This window comes from Empidonax traillii, unplaced genomic scaffold, assembly GCF_003031625.1.
Source record: "Empidonax traillii isolate 1590-97213 ecotype Southwest subspecies unplaced genomic scaffold, ASM303162v1 scaffold11:size2795301, whole genome shotgun sequence".
NCBI classification, from domain to species: domain Eukaryota; kingdom Metazoa; phylum Chordata; class Aves; order Passeriformes; family Tyrannidae; genus Empidonax; species Empidonax traillii.
In genome coordinates this window covers 1251235-1269858 of record NW_020955204.1, presented here as the reverse complement: position 1 = coordinate 1269858, position 18624 = coordinate 1251235, and the positions used below count along the sequence as shown (strand labels likewise).

At 42.2% G+C, this 18624-nt stretch overlaps 1 protein-coding gene across 3 annotated transcripts in view; it reads right to left on the bottom strand.

The window, feature by feature from the left end:
• Positions 1-18624, bottom strand: part of AMBRA1 (autophagy and beclin 1 regulator 1) — a 121394-nt gene that overhangs the window by 9818 nt on the left and 92952 nt on the right. For all 3 annotated transcript variants that reach the window (XM_027887067.1, XM_027887076.1, XM_027887082.1), the window contains 2 exons: positions 2732-2824; positions 983-1176 (listed from right to left, as the gene is read on the bottom strand). In XM_027887067.1, coding sequence (XP_027742868.1) covers positions 983-1176; positions 2732-2824 — 287 coding nt within the window. The remainder of the gene's footprint in view (positions 1-982; positions 1177-2731; positions 2825-18624) is intronic.

Sequence of the window (18624 nt, the reverse complement as noted above, 5' to 3'; positions counted from 1 at the left end):
CAGAGGCCAAGAATTTCCCACTTAACTTTGAACAGAAGAGATCAGGGAAACGAAAAGCCTTATCATACATGCTGGATACTGCAGAGCAGTAACTGTGGAAGAATCACATACCAAAAAGTACCTTTCAGAGCGACAGAGAACAAACAAGCATACAGGCACAAACAAGTATGTCATGGGCTGCTTCCCAGAGCCAAGTGAGTTCAACATGAACCAACAACTTCAAAAATGACTCCTCAATTTTCTCTTGTCTTTCCTATGTACATACTGCCCAACTCCTCCCTAGCCAAGCCTTCAGAGTTGGATTCAAGTACAATGCTACAGTACTAAGATAAGAAGCCTAGACAAAATCAACATGTTTTCAGCAGACTAGTGACTTTATCATTATATAGGAATTGCACAGCTTCCAGCTTTTTACACGTTGGGAAGTTTTTCTGGACTGCAAACCACTAGAGACAGTTTTGAATAGCTGAGTTGGACACCCATCATATGCTTCATCAATTAGACTAAGCAAAATACTCACAGCTGCTTTATGAGAAGTGATTTACAGTATTTTATTTTGTATCCAAATGCTGAGCTTGTGAAGGCTGTACATGTTTTGCAGAAGTTGAAGAACCAAGCTAAACTCTAACATGGAGGCAGAAAGGATAACTCTCAACAGCTTGCAGCCTTACTGATGGTTAAGAGTTCAGGAGATGTGTGAGGAGTGATGGCAGTACAGCTGACTCTACAAAGACCCAGTAATCTGAAGAAGAGTTCATTTTGCCTCCTCAAAGCAGGTGCAAAGGACAGCTTCTCTATTCATCCAGCCAGATATTCACTCTCCTGATTACCTTGGCCTGGTTACAGGCAAATTAGGCTGGACAAATCTTTGCCAAAGAGATAAAAGGAGTATCAAAATGCATTGACAGCATGTGGAACCTATGTGGAAACTCCTAATTCACCAGGTAAGCCGTGCCAGATAAATCATTTACTGATCTCCTACCTTCCCCAGTCCCTGCAGAGGCGGATTCCTGCTCCTGTACCTCCCTTTCTGTCTGAGTCTCGGCATTCTGCAGCTGAGGCGCCAAGGTCTGGGTACCCTGCGAAGTCACGGAGGTGGGGGGATTTCGGGGTTGCAGGCCTATGGCATTCATCAGGCCCATGTCCCTGTCTGTCCTCCATGTGGCTCTGCTGGTTCTGAAAAGAGAGAAAAACAAATAAGACTGGGAACATTGGAGGCAACGTGCCCCAGCAAGACTGAAACATCCACGTGAGGCTCTTCTTGCTTCCACTCCAACCAGGCATCTGCTAGCCACTAGGCAGATGGGGATGGAGGGAATTGTGATCTGCACCTATTTACACACACACAGACACCCCTCTCCAGTCTCAGCAGCTGGTCTCTTGAGTTTTAAGCAAACAGAGGCTTAGAGTCCACTCACCCTTCCACAGAAGCAGTGTGTCTTACAGGCACAGAAAGATATCCCTGCAGCGTCATTAAGCCTGCAGAACACTTGTACTGTATTGGGTAGGCAATGCAGTGTGCAATGCAGAAGCACAAATACATATAAAACCTCCTGCACATTGGCAGGGCAGTTTCAACTCCCACAGAGGCAGCCTGTATCCTTTCCCTCCTCTGGACTTCCTGGTTTGTCAGCATCACACAGGAATGCGCTCCAGCAGGCAGTTCTGCCCATTCCAGTCAGACAAGAGAAATCCTGTGTTCTCAAAAGCAAACAATAGGAATCACCTCAAGGCTCATTAGCTTCTCAGAATCGAACAGCTGAAGTGTACAATGCTACAGCTGAATCTTGAAAATGCTGGATGCTCTTTTCAAAACTGACCTCTGCCTGAAAGTGCTGGGAACAGTAAACAGATTCTAGGAAAGATTGCCTCATTACCAACCTTTAAAGCCATAAGGCTTTGAAACCTGTCCCACTTTTCTAGCTCTCTCTTTGAGCTAGTTCATTCTGGACCAGTATTTCTGCCTTCAAGCTGCCCATTATACAGGATTGATTATGCACTGTCAGAAATGTAAGCAGTGGCAATATCCACTCATATGGCAAAGTAAAGAATCTCTACTGCTTATTTTTCACCCTCAATTGGACCAAGACTTGCACAGACATTGCCCTGTACACCAGCTCGTAACTTCCTTGGGATCCTGGAGATCACAGTTCAGAAACACAACTATCACCCTCTTGCTGAGAACAGCTGGCTTACAGAGAAGTACTTGTCACTCGAGCAAGAAGCAAGGGACTGCAGCATCGCCCTTGTGTGTAGAATAACTAATGTCTGCATCAGCGGACAGACTGGATGAAATGGCCAATGGGGCTGTCAAGGGATTTAGCTTTATTTTTGGAGTTTATTGCCAAGAAACAACTGTCCCACAAATATAAATTAAAGGGATGAAAATCTGTCATGAGGTCCACCCAACACATTTGCCCTTATCTCTGTGAACTGCCCTGTTCTTCAGTTATCCTCCAAAGGCCATTTACTTTGTACATGTTCCTGCCACAGCTTACTCATGGATGTTACTCCAGCCATGAATGACACATGTACTTTACTATCACTGGAACTTTTGGGCACTGAATGTCACTTGCTGGAAGAAGGCTAGGAGACCCAATCAGACAATGTCAAAGGGGGAGAAAATTGCATATTTAAAGCTGCCAGTGGTAAGGGAACAAAGAAGTGGTGCTGACAGATGTAACAAAAACAGCAGAAAGGGTCAGATCTAACTCACACCCCAGAGACTCACCCAGGCCGCTCAGTGCTCCTGCTGCTGGAATGCGCAGCGAAGATGTTCTCATTCAGCTGGTCCCAGTGGTACTCAACTCCAGAGTTTAAGGCCCTTCAAACACCAAAGAAGGAAAAAACATTAGCATGACAGAACACTATTCCAGCCAGCAGACATTACGTCCCCACAGCATGAAGAAGTTTTGATTCCTGCCCTATAGAAACTGCAGATCTAGCTCAGTTCACATTTTCATTAAAGGGGCTCATCACCATAAACCACCTTGCAAACATGGAGCAAAGTACGACCTGATTGCTCTGGAATATTCCATTCATCTCAATTCAGTATTAGCACCAAGACACAGCAACTGGAGCAGAGAGATTTTCAGGATTTGAACACATACAACTGTGTGTATACAATCAGGTTACTCTAACTCCAAGTGACTACACAAAGAATTGGAATAGAAAGGCCAATTCTCCCTGTGGTGCCTGCAAGCATTTCCTGCACTAGGTAGTGCTCAGTAAGACATTGCTCTTATTCCACATTTAGTTTCTTTGCAAATGGTCCGCATTCTACCTCTAAATAAATCTCTATACAGCCAGCTCAGTGACAGCCACTGTGAAGCAAGGACAGATGTAGAGGATATTTTAACAAGTTTCCACAAAAGAGTTTGTACTGTATCAACAACATGTTTATCTGAAAAGTCCAAACTTAAATTTCACAGCTAATGCTACTAAGTATAATAGAACAGCCAATGCTCTGGCATCCTTTCACAGCACATTTCCCAAAAGATACACCAAGCTGGGGTTGATTAATCACAGGAACATACAAAGTTAGCAATCATTTCTGAGGACTACAGGCAATCACAGAAACTAAACCACTCACTGTGCAGTCTAAGGCAGTATGGAGACCTTCCACCTACTGCTGTGTCCCACCTCCAGAAGAACTATGGGCTGCATTACTATGGAAGACACCTTCTGCCCAAGTGTTTTGCCACACCATACTGACACCGCATATAAGCTGGCCTGGGAGTTTCAAATGGTGCTGTGTACCACCACACAGCTGCTGGACTGCAGACACCTGATGGTGCTGGGTGCAGAGTTAGCAGTGCTGTGCAGTGGTCACAAGGCAGTGGGAAAAAAAAAAAGTAGACAGAAGGGAACTCTGTCTGATGGACTTTGATCACACTACCAACTGCAGTCCCATAATCTGAAGGAAGGATGCGGGGCAAGTAGTTCGCAGCTGGTTATGGCTCAGGCAAAGACATGATGTTTTTATGTACATATAAAAGCTGTTGTTCCTGAAATGAGATGCCTCAGCAGAGCTGGCAAGAATCCCAGCTTAGACGATGCTGCAGGTCAGACACACTGCAATGGGAAAAACAGTGTGTGCTGGAGGCCTGGGGCTAGGCTGCTGGGGTGACAGTACCCCAGGTCAGGACCCAGGGCAAGAGATGGAGAAAATTAGGTCAACAAAACCACTCACGGAGACTACAGGAAGTCATTGTTTTTTTATGTTTTGTGCTGAGTTAGTCCTGTGCTACATTACACCCCATGAAAGCAGCTGCCAGAGAGATGCCAATTTCCAAAGGCTTCTGAGTTTATTGACAGACAGTAATTTGTCACTAAAACCGTGACAGTCCCTCTGACTGCTCCATCCACTGCCTAACATATTGACTGAGGCTTAGCTGTCACACTTTTCTGTCCGCTAAGTAGCCCGCTCCCTAGGCAAGCAAAACTTTCTGACCTCGTAGTCAAAATTTCCATAAAAAGTCTAGTGTGCTTGATATCTGCAGCTATTACACAACAGAGCTGAACTGACCCATGCTCTTCTCCCCCTCCTTCCACACTTCTTCATGCTTTTTTAAAGAACAGGTATGGTCCCCACAGCCACGAACATGACTGGTATTTCTCACCAAGGTGCTATGTATGCCCTACTTGTCTTTGCCAGCTTGCCAGCTCCCAAGACAAGAAACCAGAAGACCACAACGCTTTCCCTAGGCCAAAATGTGAGTTGACAACACTGCGTTTCTTCTCTTGCCCCAAACACCATGTTCCTGTACTACACAGAAAGCTCAGCTCCTGTGCACACACTTCTTTGAGTCAGATCAATTTCACTTCTACAAAAGCGTCGTGGTACCAAGCTGACATGCAGTACACCAGATGACAAACTCCCGATCATGCTCCTACCTATTCTGCAGAGGTTCACTACTGTACAGTCAGGTTGTTGGACAGCAAAGTCCATTCTACCTCCATGCTGTCAATTTGCACATTCCCCTAGATGATGAAATCAATAGCCATTCCATTTAATACATGACTTTTCACACTAGTTTTAAAACGTTGCCATTTATCAACTGAATTTCACAGCTTTACTGTTGGAGAATTGAGGACTTTGCTTTCCTCCCCAAGAAGAAGGATCTGTAGTAGCTGGTAACTGATCTGTAACTGCTCCTGCTGACTCTGGGAACAATGATGAAAAGGCTTAAGTCAAGGTCACTACACTTGGATACGATGGGAGTTCAACATCCTCAGCACCACTTTAATCTGGCTTTTTAGTTTGGTCTGAGTGTGTCTCCTTGCAGGGCAAAAGAAGTGGCTCAGAATAAACAGGCACTCCTTACTGCAGCAGTGAGCATCTTCACTGCTACCTTTCAGCAGCCTCTTCATTTCGCCAGCTAAGCAACTTCCCATTCCCAACTCTATCTCTTGCAAAAGACTTCAAGCAATGAGATCCTCAGCACCATATTTGTTCTCTTTTTCATACATCTGCACATCTCTGACCTGGGACACACACTGGTCTCTCCACAGCCCGAAGATCAGTATCCCACTTGCCCCTTACCAGGTTTTCCAGTCTTTGGATGATTCAGCCTACAGAAGAGACGTTTCAGACTGCACAAAGGTACATTGAGGAAAGGAAATACCTGAACTTAGCAGAGGGCACTGGTTGGGCACTATCTTTTATATTAAGATCATAAATAAAGATTCCATCAAAAAATATTGCTATTGTATGGACTAAATGCCAGTTTTAACACTATGCTTGGATTAGAAACTTGATCACATAATCACACCTTAAACCAACTTAGGTATACAACCAGATGCGTGTGACGAGCGCAATTACCTTGGTTTAAATCAGATTTTCAATCAAGCTTAAAGACTTGCTCTGGTTTAGCCACATCTATTTCAAATAGTGCAATCTCCCTTTTCAAAAAGCCTAAAGGTTTTTTAGCTCCCATTGCAAAATACTGCCTGAATTTCGTAAATGAGCAAGCCTTTCACAGTAGGTTTCCCAGGAGATTTGCAAATTGAGGCCTGACTATTCATTCCACAGAAGCTTACACTGGAGAAACGAATATTTTTCAGGTAATGTAAGCATTTAACTTTTGCTTCATCAAATTCTAGACATGGAAATGCTGGAAGCGCTTTACATTTTTCAAGGCATAAGGTAGAAGCTCTGTGTAGCATGGAGCATGTTGCCAGTTGGATGTGGATACAGTAAGGAGGACATTTGTTGCCCAGGGCTTTAGGGTGAAAAATTGCAATTCTCCACACTGTGTCAGTCATGGACAGTGAAGTCCACTTAGTCAAGTTCTTACTTTCTTCCCTTTTATGGCTGTCACTAAGCTCTCTAAGCCCTCCCTGGAAATTTCCATTAGCTTTGTTATATGCAGAGTTGCTCACAGCCCGAATTTCCCAGCAGGGATCTGTTCTGAGATGGACTTTTCCTTCACGCCTGTGTCCAGCTCACATTATTAACAAGCTTGGAGAGGATAAAGGGCACAGACTTGCAGGCTTTGCTGAAAGTCAAATAAGGATTCAGTGAGGAGCCTGTTAAGTACCAAGAGCCAACAACTTAGGCAGCACAGTCTCTCCCTGTGCATGGAGGTATTATCTACGCAGCTCAGTTATGCCTCCATGAAGAAACTAGGAACAAGCACTAGGAACTAATGACAAAATTACCCATAAATTTCAAGAAAGCTCAAATACAATTTACTGCACTGGCTTAACCAGTGTTTGAAAAGTATATCAACAAAGCACAGCTCAGCACAAACTGACTTGGAAATCTGGGTAATTCCCCCAACTGGCATATCCAAAACTGGGAGTTGAAGAGAGGAGAGATTAGGACAAGAGTTCTCCAACTCCACCATAACAATACCGCTTAGGAGCATGGTGTTAGGACAAAACAACCATGATTTGTCCAGGAAGGCATAAGTACCACCTACTACCTTTTCACTTAAAACATCCCCAGTACTGAAGAAGGCAGCAGCAATGAGCAAATTCACTGCTCTCCTCCTTCAAATCCTCCACATGGAAAGGCCCAACAGCAGCCCACTTGTTTGCTACAGTACCAAACTAAATTTTGATTAAGACATCGATGTCCGCAATTCCATCTAAAAATATCATCACAATCTCATCACTAGAATGAAGACTATGGCAAGATCAACACAGAGAAGACTAGCTGCACAGTGATGACATGCAGCGCATCTGATTTTCATGCTGTCAAGTTTGCTTTCTCCATAAAAGAAACTACTTCTTAAAGCTGACTTCTCAAACATACTGTCCATTCAAAATTACTAAATGCAAACATACAAAACCAGATTAGTTTATAAAGGATTGGAATTTCCCAAATGTGCTTTCTTTCCTTTGTGTAAACTTGTCATTTTTAAACCATTCAAACTGTATCAAGGGAATAGAGTGAGCTACAGAGAGCAAGGTGACACTATGCTAAGGAATAGGAATCTATTGTCCTGGTTTGGAAAGGGAGAAGCAGCACACAGTATCTCATGCAATGCAGTGCAATGCTGGCCAGATTCCAGATGCATCCTTGTCAGCAGCTCATTATCTTTTCTGCCAGCTTGTGATGATCAGCACAGCAAGCCCATCCCTGGCTCCCATGATTAGCTAGGCAACGGTATTGTCAGTACAAGGCGAAGTTTGGCACTCCCAGCAGCTGCCTGGATAGGAAAACAATAATTTCTAACGCCCTACTTCATAAATATTTAGCTTTCTGTGCAGGCGATGAACCACGTGCAGAGACAAATCCAAGTGAAAATTGGCTGCAGTGCAAACTGTATGGAACCAGCACACAGGGTTTCTGGAGTAGCTCTGCTAGGCGGTAATTCCCTTTGACCGAGGAGAGGTGGCAGCTTCACCAGCACCAGCCTATTTCAGAGCACACCCTTGGAGTACAGCCCATGTGTAACTAGCCATTGGAAGAACATGAGATGGAGTACAGGAGTACACAGAACACAGGATCTACAGTTTATGATTAACAACCACAGACATTTAAGTGATATACCAAATCATCCTATTTATCACGTTCAGATGAGTGGTGCATCTAGCAGCAGATGCATTTTTACTCCCTATACCGATACAGCCCACTAATTTTCCAGAATCCTGCAAGTTTTGCCTGTGTGGAAATCAACAACCATGCAGAAACATATCCTGACACCTACTTGAACTGTCATAGGTGGTGCAGACACAGGAGAGCAAGCAGCTTGGTGCAGCTGGTAGCTGTATGCCTGCTTCAGGGAGGATGGCAACTCAGCTTGGAACACTTTGCAAGATGACTGGTCCTGTTCATTTGATTGTGCAGTTCTGCCAGCTAGGCTAAATACTGGGATTTTTGAAGATGTTGTATTCAAACTCACAACATTTATATGAAGTCAGTCTTATAAAGCTGGTGGCTAATTCAGTAGCTCTTCTACCTCAACATCATGAATATGCATGAGTTTGTTCTGCCCACCAGTGGGCAACCAAAGCTGGATCCAATCCATGATCTTGTGACCAGTGGATAGAATTTAGATAGAAGGCTCACCCCTAACACCCATCTTGCCTGGGCAAAAGTGTGATATCTCAGATAAGGAGAGGGTCCTCAGTCAGCTAAGCTGTTAGATACCTCAGAGAGAGAAGACAGGGTGAAAGAGAGTAGAGATTAATACAGTAGGAAAAACCCAAACAGAATAGTTTCTTCTGATCCACAGGGTCACTACGGTAAAAACCAAGTGACTTCTAGGAGTCAACATTTGTAATCTACCTACAGATTGCATGTAGAACATGAGAAGACTCATAAAATGAGTTGAAATGGGTGACATACCAACAGAAAGCACTAAGAGGAATTTGTCTTACATTCCATGGGAGAAAGTCTCAAATTAAGAATCAGTCTTCCAATACACTCAACAGGAGCATCAAATGGAAATTAAGCACCCAGACAATGACAGGGCAGAAAGAGTTGAGTTTAGTGTGATAGTGTGGATGTTCAATTATCTTGGGACCCAAATATAAACATTGAGGTTGAGAGCGTTGCCCTTAATGGAACGCAAAGCTACACAGCAAAACCTGTGTTGAGAATAAGGACGAGCAAAGTCCCTCACAGACAGCCTCCTTTCTTCTACTGAAATATCACAACAGTTTTTAAAAGCAGGTTTTCCCAGAACATTTTTAATGTCATGCAAACACACTGTGTTTACATAGAGCGTGACATAGGAAGTTGTAACTTGTGTCTGAGAGAACAAGGGGAACCTCCTTAGGCTTGAATGTGACTCATGGGCTACTGATGTTGTAAACAGACACCAGCTACTTCGACATTTAAAAGAGCTGTATCCCAAGTTGGAGGGAGCATGCTGTGGCTATCATTAAATGCAAAGTATTTGAATTAATGCACTACTGAAAACAGATAGACAAAACACTAGCACAAGGAAGACCCAGAGTCAAGTTTACTCCTACAATACCAGTAAGATTTCCAGTAAGATTTTTGTGTATTATAATACAGTGCACTACATAGCAATTGTAACACTATTAAAAAAAAAAAAAAAAAAAAAGGCATGTTTATGAGAAAAACCCCCACACTACCAAGGTCAATTAGCCTGGAATAAACAAGGCAGAAGTAGACCAACTAAGAATTTCCTGAATTTCTATTGATTTTCTTTTCAATCAGTCTTGCCCATATCCCATAGTATCCCTCACTACTTGGCTCCAACCACAAGAAGCAGCAGGTAGGGACTATCTAGAAGGTAAATAAGATTCCAGAACACAGAGCTAAAGTTCTTTAAACAAGAACAATTCAACTTGGTATTACGATAAACCAAACTCTAAAGATGAATAACTTGTTTAAGTCCTCTAAAAACCTTAAGGCCTGTTAACTGCTTAAATTAAAGTGATTCCAGGCAGGCTGTACTCCAAATCAGCTTTGAACCCTCAGAATACCTTAAACTGTCCATGACCTTCCAAGGACTTAGACAATTTAGAATGTTAGGAGTTTTGGGGGGAGTGTAAATTGCTTAAGCCTTGTAAGGCCTCAAACATTTTAAACTGCACAAGTATTGAGAGTCAAAGGCACTCTTCGTCACCTCCAAATTTTCATTAGTGTTTTAGCAGAAACTAACATTGACATTAACTCAAAGGTAACTTCTATCTAGGCTTGTTTTGTAGATCTTATACCAACAAACAAAACCAGTAAAATGCATTTAGAATGGGGGGAAATAAACTTCAAAATAAATGTTTAAAATTAGTAAGCATAGCAAATACTTATTATTAATAGAACATTGGTATGTGCACACACAAGGTTGCCAAGCTCCAGAACCAAGATTTTGGTTTGGTCTAATCTCAGTGAGATCCACAGGGAAAGATAAGTTTTATATTTTTAATCTTCAGCAGCATTGAAATTAGCCAACTAAAAAGTATTCTGTTTAGCACACATGGGAAACCTGCTCCAAAGAAAAGGAACAAAAAATAGCCAAATCAACCAACCAAACAAAAAAATTCAAGAAATCCAAATCCACACTTACTCCAATTACTCACAGTTTGTAGATATTAAGACCATTTACAGAACCAGAGAGTTTGAGGATTTAAAAAAGGGAATGAAAACAAAGAAAAAAATGGTTGTTTGATTTGCTAGCTGGATTCACTGGAGTCCTGCTGGAAAAAAAACAGATATAAGGGACAACAAATTGACCTCCCTAAATAATAGGGATCAAAGACTGGAAAATTAAAGAAAGGCTTATTGGAAAGGCAAGGAAGTAAATAAGGGAACAAGGAAGGTCTAGAACAGACCTGTGGAGAAAAGAAAGGTTATAAAAAAGCAGGATCGACTCCTCTTACAAAAGAGGGGAAAGACATTCTAAAAATAAACATGAGGAAAATGGTATTAGAATGAAAAAAGGTCTATTCATTAGTGAGGCTAAGGACAAAAATCAACAATGATTCAAAGTGGTTGAGATACCGAATTTTCTTCTCTGAAGTCTCCAATTATAAAATATCCAAGGGTACTTATGCAATTAGGGAATAAGAACTGAAGCCAGACATAGCAGCTAGTTGCACTCATTAAGAAAAGTTTTTAAAAGTTAGCTTTTTTGAGCCACTCATACCTGTTTTTTAATGTTACAAAAAACTGAGGAAATTACAAAAGGCCAAAAAAGTCAACTTAGCAGCATTCATCAGAAAGAAAGCCATACTTGAAGTGACAATTACTGTCTTCTAAGTGTAACTTTTATCCTTAAAGAGAGTAATAGAACAAATAGAAAAAAGACGATATATTAAAACAGTTGAGAGTGATCCACATGCAGTAGGCAGTTAAGTCAAATAATTGCTTGCATGAAATTTAACTGCTTTTGAAGACAGAATTAAAAAAAAAATAAAGGAAGAAAAGGTGGCAGGTGTGATCTGAATAGATAGTAAAAACAAGTGAAGCACTTGTTTTTACAACACACGGCTGTGCTCTTAGATTGCTACCCAATCTGGGAACTACTATGGACCTGCAGAAGCCCAGCGACATAGCACACAAACTGGTAAGTTGCAGGTTATGTTTCTTTAACACAGAGCTCGGTACCAAGTTCCCTTTCTTATGGTGGAAAATAAATGTCACTAAGCAGTCAGTGCTACTGCATATATTGAAGAACTGGGTGAGGGAAATGAACTTGCTAATAAGTGAAGACTTAAAGCAGCTCTCAAAATTTACCTCTAGGATTCATAGACATATTAAGTGGAATTTTATGAGGGTAACTTCCATCTAATGCCATCAGTCATCCTGGATATCGAATTCACATACAGAAACAGAAATAGAAATGGAATAAAAAACAGTATCAGAATGGAAACACTGTTTCAAGCCTTCATATTACCACTCCCCTTCTCTTGCACCTGCAATGGTTACCTAGGTTTCTCTGCACAATTTGGAATAATTCACTTAATAACAAAATCCAAATATAGGCTTTCAGGATGCATCTATAGTGCAAAATTGGCCATCTTCCCTCCTTTTCATTCCTTTTATCAATCAAAATCATCTTCTACTCTCATTCAGGAAATTCAATTTATCTTGTGGTTAACAGGTGGCAAAATTCCAGGACATGCATTCATTTCCTCAGCCATGGTCAATGGCCACTGTGCAGATGCTGCCTTTCAAAAGGCCATATGCAGGGAGGACTTGGACATAACTAGTATCTCTAGCCACCCCAGTTAACAGTTGTGAGAACATTCCCTGTGCAGGGTTGCTATCATCCCCCGGTTACACATGAAGGAAGACAGCTCCTCCTTCTGTCTCCTTGTTTACTCCATCCTCCAGAAGCTATTCTTAAGAGGCAAAGGATGTAGCAGGGCTTATGCTGCTGGGGGCATCGTGGCTAGAGGCTGAAGAGCCTGAGGAATGGAGCCAGCCAGCAGAGAGACATGACGCACAAGGCAGCTGCATAGATTACCATCTCCTTACCAATGCTGATAACTAGATGCAGACACATTGTCCCCATCAGTAGATGGGAGGATATGCAATTCTCGGAGAAAAAAATAATAGATTGGCATGGAAAGATAAATGCAATGATCCCTTGCAAAGCATAGGAATTTACTGTAAAGAGAATTTTCCTGTAATAATTTCACGTTAGAGGCAGATCTCACCACAAAGAATTAAAATATGCACATTGAATATGCAGACTGAATCAGTCTGAGACTCTCCACACCTACTTCCCAATGAGAGAAATCTAAGGGATGCTGCCTCTGAACCAGATGCATCTTCAGGGGTATTTGAATTCCACTACCAGAGGCTCTGACTGCTGAAGAAATCCTTCCTCTCTTGGGGATGCCTGCATTACAAAGCTAGCCCTAGACAAGGTGTTTTGAGAGCTTGGTTTTGAAACAGTTTCTCAGGAACCCTGAGGTTTTTGGATTCATATTTTTAAAAGCATAGGAGCACTGAGCCCTCCCAGAACATGCTCCTGAGAATGGGGGAGGGGACACTGAAAATGAAACGACAAACAATTGATATTTGGCCCCCCTGCCTTTCTCCCATGGCAGTTCTCCTTAAGTGAAGCCAGCTAAAGGCAATAAGCAGCATGCAGTCTGCTCCTCACCACTTTGGTCTCACTGTTCTAGAAGGTAATGAATGTTTGAGATGTCCCACCAGGGTTTTTTCTGAATGGGAGAAGTCTTGTTGGAATGTCACAGGATAGGAAAGGTTATGAGCACTAAGAATCAAAATCCTTTTTAGTTCAGCAGAGGTGTTTCTACTGGAAAAACACAGACACTGGATTTGATTCCATGCTGCAAACCCCAAAGATTCAGGAACTGAATCAAACCCTGAAGTATGCAAATTCAAGAAAGATTTACAAAACTTAAGTGAGGATTATGACTGGTCACGGTTACAAAGGACATCGGGTAAGGGAAAAGCAGCCCTGGGGAAGCTAAAAAAGCATTAGAAGACAAGCAAAAGAGTCAACGTGCAGCAGGACAACAGAGTGGGGGGAATTCACACTGCTCTGTACCACCTTCTGTGACAGACCTCCAGGCCACAGTTGAGTAGTACATGGTAGTTCCCTTCCCTTTTATTTGTATCCACTACCTCTATTTGAGGTACCTCAAACAGAGGTAGTGGATACACTACCTCAAGTGGTGTGCCTAAAGGGATTCCTGTTTTCATGTGAAATGGCTCTTCCAGGGAACACCAGTGTTATCAATTCAGCATCTTGATTTAGCTCAGTGGTGCCCACCCTTTAAAACATGGCAGCCTCAGAGCCTTTCAATACCACGCTTCTGGACTGAACACCCACTCATCTTAAATCCAAAAAGCACAGACTACCACATGGTAATGTGAAACCGTGTGCAAGCAGACAGCAGACTCATGATCTAATACGTATGCAAGTCTACCAGTTCATAATCACGACAAGAGTGAGCTACAGGAGCCTCGAAAACAGAAAAGGCTGTCAGAACCTCATAAAGACTTCAACCTGTTTCCAAGCCACATCTGAGCCAAAACTCTCCTATCAGCAGAACTTGCCTGTGAACCACAAACCTGAGTCCTCTTGCTCCAGCTCCAAGATCAGACTAGTGAAAAGTAAATTTTTTTATCCTGTTGGTCACTTGCAGATGAAGTTGTTTTTAAAAGCTGCAGGAACCCAGTCCCCTGGGTTCTCTCCTTAAAGACATAGGTTCAGCAAGAAAAGTACACAATACTTTCTTTACAGGATATAGAGACCTGCTGTCAAATCGATAGTTTGTTTATTTGTGAGCAAGTGAAACCAGCAGCTAAACAAACAAAAAGAAAAAGAAATGAATATATGAAGGATGGGCAGACACTGCTGAACACCAGCTCTGTCACCTTTGCTATCTGTTATCTGTAGTCAGAATAGTATTTATTCAGCGACGACTGGGATTTTTGGGTTTTCAGTACAAGTCCGTATCTAATACTACATGTGAGAAATAACATATTAGTACACAATGTAAGTTGGTTAGCCTCTGAGCGTTTGGGAAAGGAGGAACATTCCTGATGTTACATTAAAAGTTTCTTCCAACTTAATCCCATAAAAAGCAGAGTAAAAAAATGGATGCTTTTTAATAGCTCAGTTTAGTGAGCTGAGTGTCATCCTGAAATCTAAGGAAGTGGGTACACAATGTCCTTTCTTTCCTTTACTCACCAGAATGCAACCCTGACAGGGATTGAATCTTTGGCTAATAAAAACATTTATTCCATCCTCACAGCTACTGTACTGTTCATGAATTCCAGTCTTTTACAGGCTTCTTTCAGGTCCATTAGGTGCATTTCCAAGTATGGATGAACATGGCTGTCACCACCTCACTACCATTCAGAACAACAGCTCTGAGAGTCAACTTGTCAACACATGTTTAGATGTGGACCTTTGGTTTAAAACACCAGAAACAGCCTCATGGCTCAGCAGTTCTGTCCCACCATCAGTCACAAGTATTCAAGTCATACACTTGTCTCTGCAAACTATTGCAGAAATTACCAGGTTGCCACTTTACTCGACTTTGCAGTTACAACCTAGTCATAGTCAATTTGTGCCTCTTTGTTCTCTAATAAAAAGTATATATATATATATATATATATATATATATGTATATATATTTCCAAACTGCTAGCCCCACTATCCCACTATCAAAACACCCAGGTGGTAATGTGCTCACCTGCATGACAGCTGAAATATGTTCATATATATAGGTGACCAGGAGTAGTAGGCATGGATTCACCAAAAGGAAATCACGCTTAACAAACCTGATTGCCTTCTACAGTGGGTTGTATAAAATGGTTGCATAAACAGGGGAGAACAGTTGACGTTGTCTACCTGGACTTTAGCTTGACTTGTGACACTGTCTCCCATGATATCCTCACAGGCAAACTCAGGAAGCGCTGGATGAGTGGACAGTGAGGTGGATTGAGAAGTGGCAGAATGGCAGGTCTCAGAGGGCTGTGATCAGTGGCACAGGGTCTAGTCAGAAGCCTGTAACTAGTGCTGTCCGCTAAGGGTCAATACTGGGCCCAATACTGTTTAAATTATTCATTAGTGACTTGGATGAAGGAGCAGAGAGCCTCCTCAGTAAGTTCGTTGATGATACAAAGCTGTGAGAAGTGGCCAATACCTCAGAGTGCTGTTGTCTGCCATTCAGAAGGACCTCAACAGGTTGCAGAGATGGGCAGAGAAGAACCTTCCAAAATTCAACAAAGGCAAATGCAGGGTCCTACACTTGGGGAGGCTGGGGGCCAACCTGCTGGAAAGCAGCTCTGCGGAGAAGGATGTGGGGGTCCTGGTGGATAACAAGCTGTCCGTGAACCAGCAGTGTGACCCTGTGCCAAGGCCAATGGTATCCTGGGATGCATTAGGATGAGCATTGCCAGTAGGTCAAGGGAGGTGATCTGCCCCTCTACTCAGCCCTGCTGAGGCCTCACGTGGAATTCCGTGTCCAGTTCTGGGTTCCTCAGTATGAGAGACACATGGAGTTCCTGCAGTGAGTCAGTGGAGGGCTACAGAGATGATTAGGGGACTGAAGAGAGCGTGTCAAGAAGATGGAGCCAGCCTCTCCTCACTGGTGCTAAGCAACAGCACCAGAAGTAATAGGCAGAAACTGGAATACATGAAGTTCCACCTAAACATGAGGAAGAACTCCTTTACTGTGCAGGTGACTGAGCACTGGAAGAGGTTGCTCAGAGAGATTGTAGAGTCTTCTTCCCCAGAGATTTTAAAAAGCCATCTGGTCACAATCCTGAGTTATACACTGTAGGGGACCCTGTTTGAGCAGGGAGATTGGACTGGATGACTTCCAACGGTAAACCTCACCCATTCTGTGATATACACTTAAACAGTTCTCTTTTCTTGGATATTTTTGGAAGGCTATATATCTTACCTTATCTCTCCTTTTTAGCCCTGCTAAAGACCCCAAGCTATAGGTTTTCTTAGATAAAATGCTCTCCTGACCCCACTATCTGCTGCTTTTAATTCCTGCGCTGGTTCACAGATGAATTTTAAACGGTTCCAGCTTATGTATTTAGATTCTTCTACAGAAGTACTGATATTTTGCTATCTCTGCTGTTAAGTGTCTTGTATCTCATCTGAGAACTAAATTTTTTCTTTTTACAGCCTCATGTATTGATGGCTTAATCACCTACAATCAACTAAAACCTTGGGTCTTTCTCCTCCTCCGTCATTTTAACTGCTGAGCTTAGTTTCATTAGTCACTAAGTGTACTTTGTACCATTAAGTTCTCATTTCTGTAACTCCAGTCACTTTCATAGCGATTCAATTCTTGGGCAATACTTTTGATTGTTCTCTGCAGTGAGAAAGCTAATGTCCCATCAGCAAATTTATTTAGTGCACCCTTACAAGCCACTGGAGTAAATAGTATTAATTAACCAGTTCCAGAACAGGTTCTTTAAGGAAGTCCGTCAACGACCTCTTTTGTGGCAGAGTACAGATGTCAATCATGTTGTATTCTTTCCTTTAGCCAGGACTTCAACTGTGTACCGAGTTCACATTACGGACTGCCAAGATAACCTGACCTTTCCCATTTCCATCTGCAAGAAAAACTGACATCAGTGCTACCCCAACTTAGCAATATAGGCCAAAACATTTAGTTTTAACTAACGTTTCTTTGGAACTCTGGAAGGACTGCTTGCATAGCCTCTCGTTATGAGTCTATGGAGCCTCAAGTTATGCTTTTTTTTTTTGTCGTCTTGTACTTCCAGTGTACTCATTTAAATCCTGTATTTGAGGAACAGCTGCTATTTCAATCTGTTTATGTGATTCCTGTAGTACTTGGTTTCAAACGCCTCCATTGTGTATAGGAATAAAGACCCAGGGAATTATAATCATCTCTGTTGTTTGCTACTGACCACAGTTTTCTTTGCCAAATTAGAACAGTCAGTGGGGTTTCAGCAGTACACTGTTTTCTTGATCCCTGCTGTTTGCTGGGCTATCCTCCATACAGTACTCTATCAAGTGCTGAATCCTTTATTTAATATTTCTCTTCCTCTATATTACTTTGTACTGTAACTACACAAATATTTTTCATCTTTTTCCCCTCACTCTTCAAGTTAAAGTCATCAGACATGCCAATCTCAAACCAAGTTTATTAAGCCAAGAACTTACTGAGACAGCATCCACATGTCAGGCATTTTCCTTTCTCTGAAGATCTCTCAAGTAGGTGTAAGACAGACATCACAGCTGCAAGCCACTTCTGCTCTGATAGAGCCTCACTCACTTGTGTGTTGTGATGTTAGTGCCTCAACGCAAATTATACAGCTTGGTGAGTATCTACTCCTTCAAGCTGAGGTTAACAAGTCACTCTTGACTGTTGTTGGTCTATAAAATGATGCAGTCAAGAACAGAATTCATCAGGTGTTCTGCTCCAAAAAGAACCCACCAGTCCTTGTGACATTTACAATAATCACTAGAAGCATCAATCACTCCAATCCACCAGCAGGAAATCTGTTGAAGCACTTCTGTCAAACCACCAATAAATCTCTCACTTCTACAGCCACCTTCACATACAATAGGTCTATTTTCATTGGAACTGGGCATAATTCTAATAAAGTTGCTGGGACAGAAGTAAGGAGACAGAAGAGTGCCCTAGAAACATGCTGAGCTAAGAAGGTTTCACAGAGATACTGCAGAAGGACTGGTAGTGCTCCCATAAGATACTATGAAAGTGTTCCAGTTGGGTACTTAGTGAAGTGCCAAGAGACATGCCACTCAGTTTCGGGGTACCACAAGCACTGGAATGGAAATCTAATGTGGGACATGTGAAGCCAGGACAGCCAGACTAACCTAGATTCCATAGAATTCAATCAAAGAATCCATCCTCAGGAAGACTTCATTTTCCTGGGTTCTCATCACTTCTCTATACTTAGAATATATAATAACTTGGAAGAGCTTTCAAGTTCAAGAAGAAGAGAGCCATTATTCCTGAATAATTCTTCTTCTTAGAAAGTACGGCAACTGTTCTTAAGGAAAGCCACTTATCCTGGAAGAGAGTGATTATAGCTTATTCCATAACAATATCTTGCTGAACTTCGTGTATAAATAAGGCCTTGATGAAAGATTATGTTCAAGAGAACAAGAGGGCTGTTTGAAAAGCGCTGGCATCTTGTACTACAGAAACCGATCCAATCTGAATTCCAACCACAGATTTCACCAGAAGGTTGTACTGAAT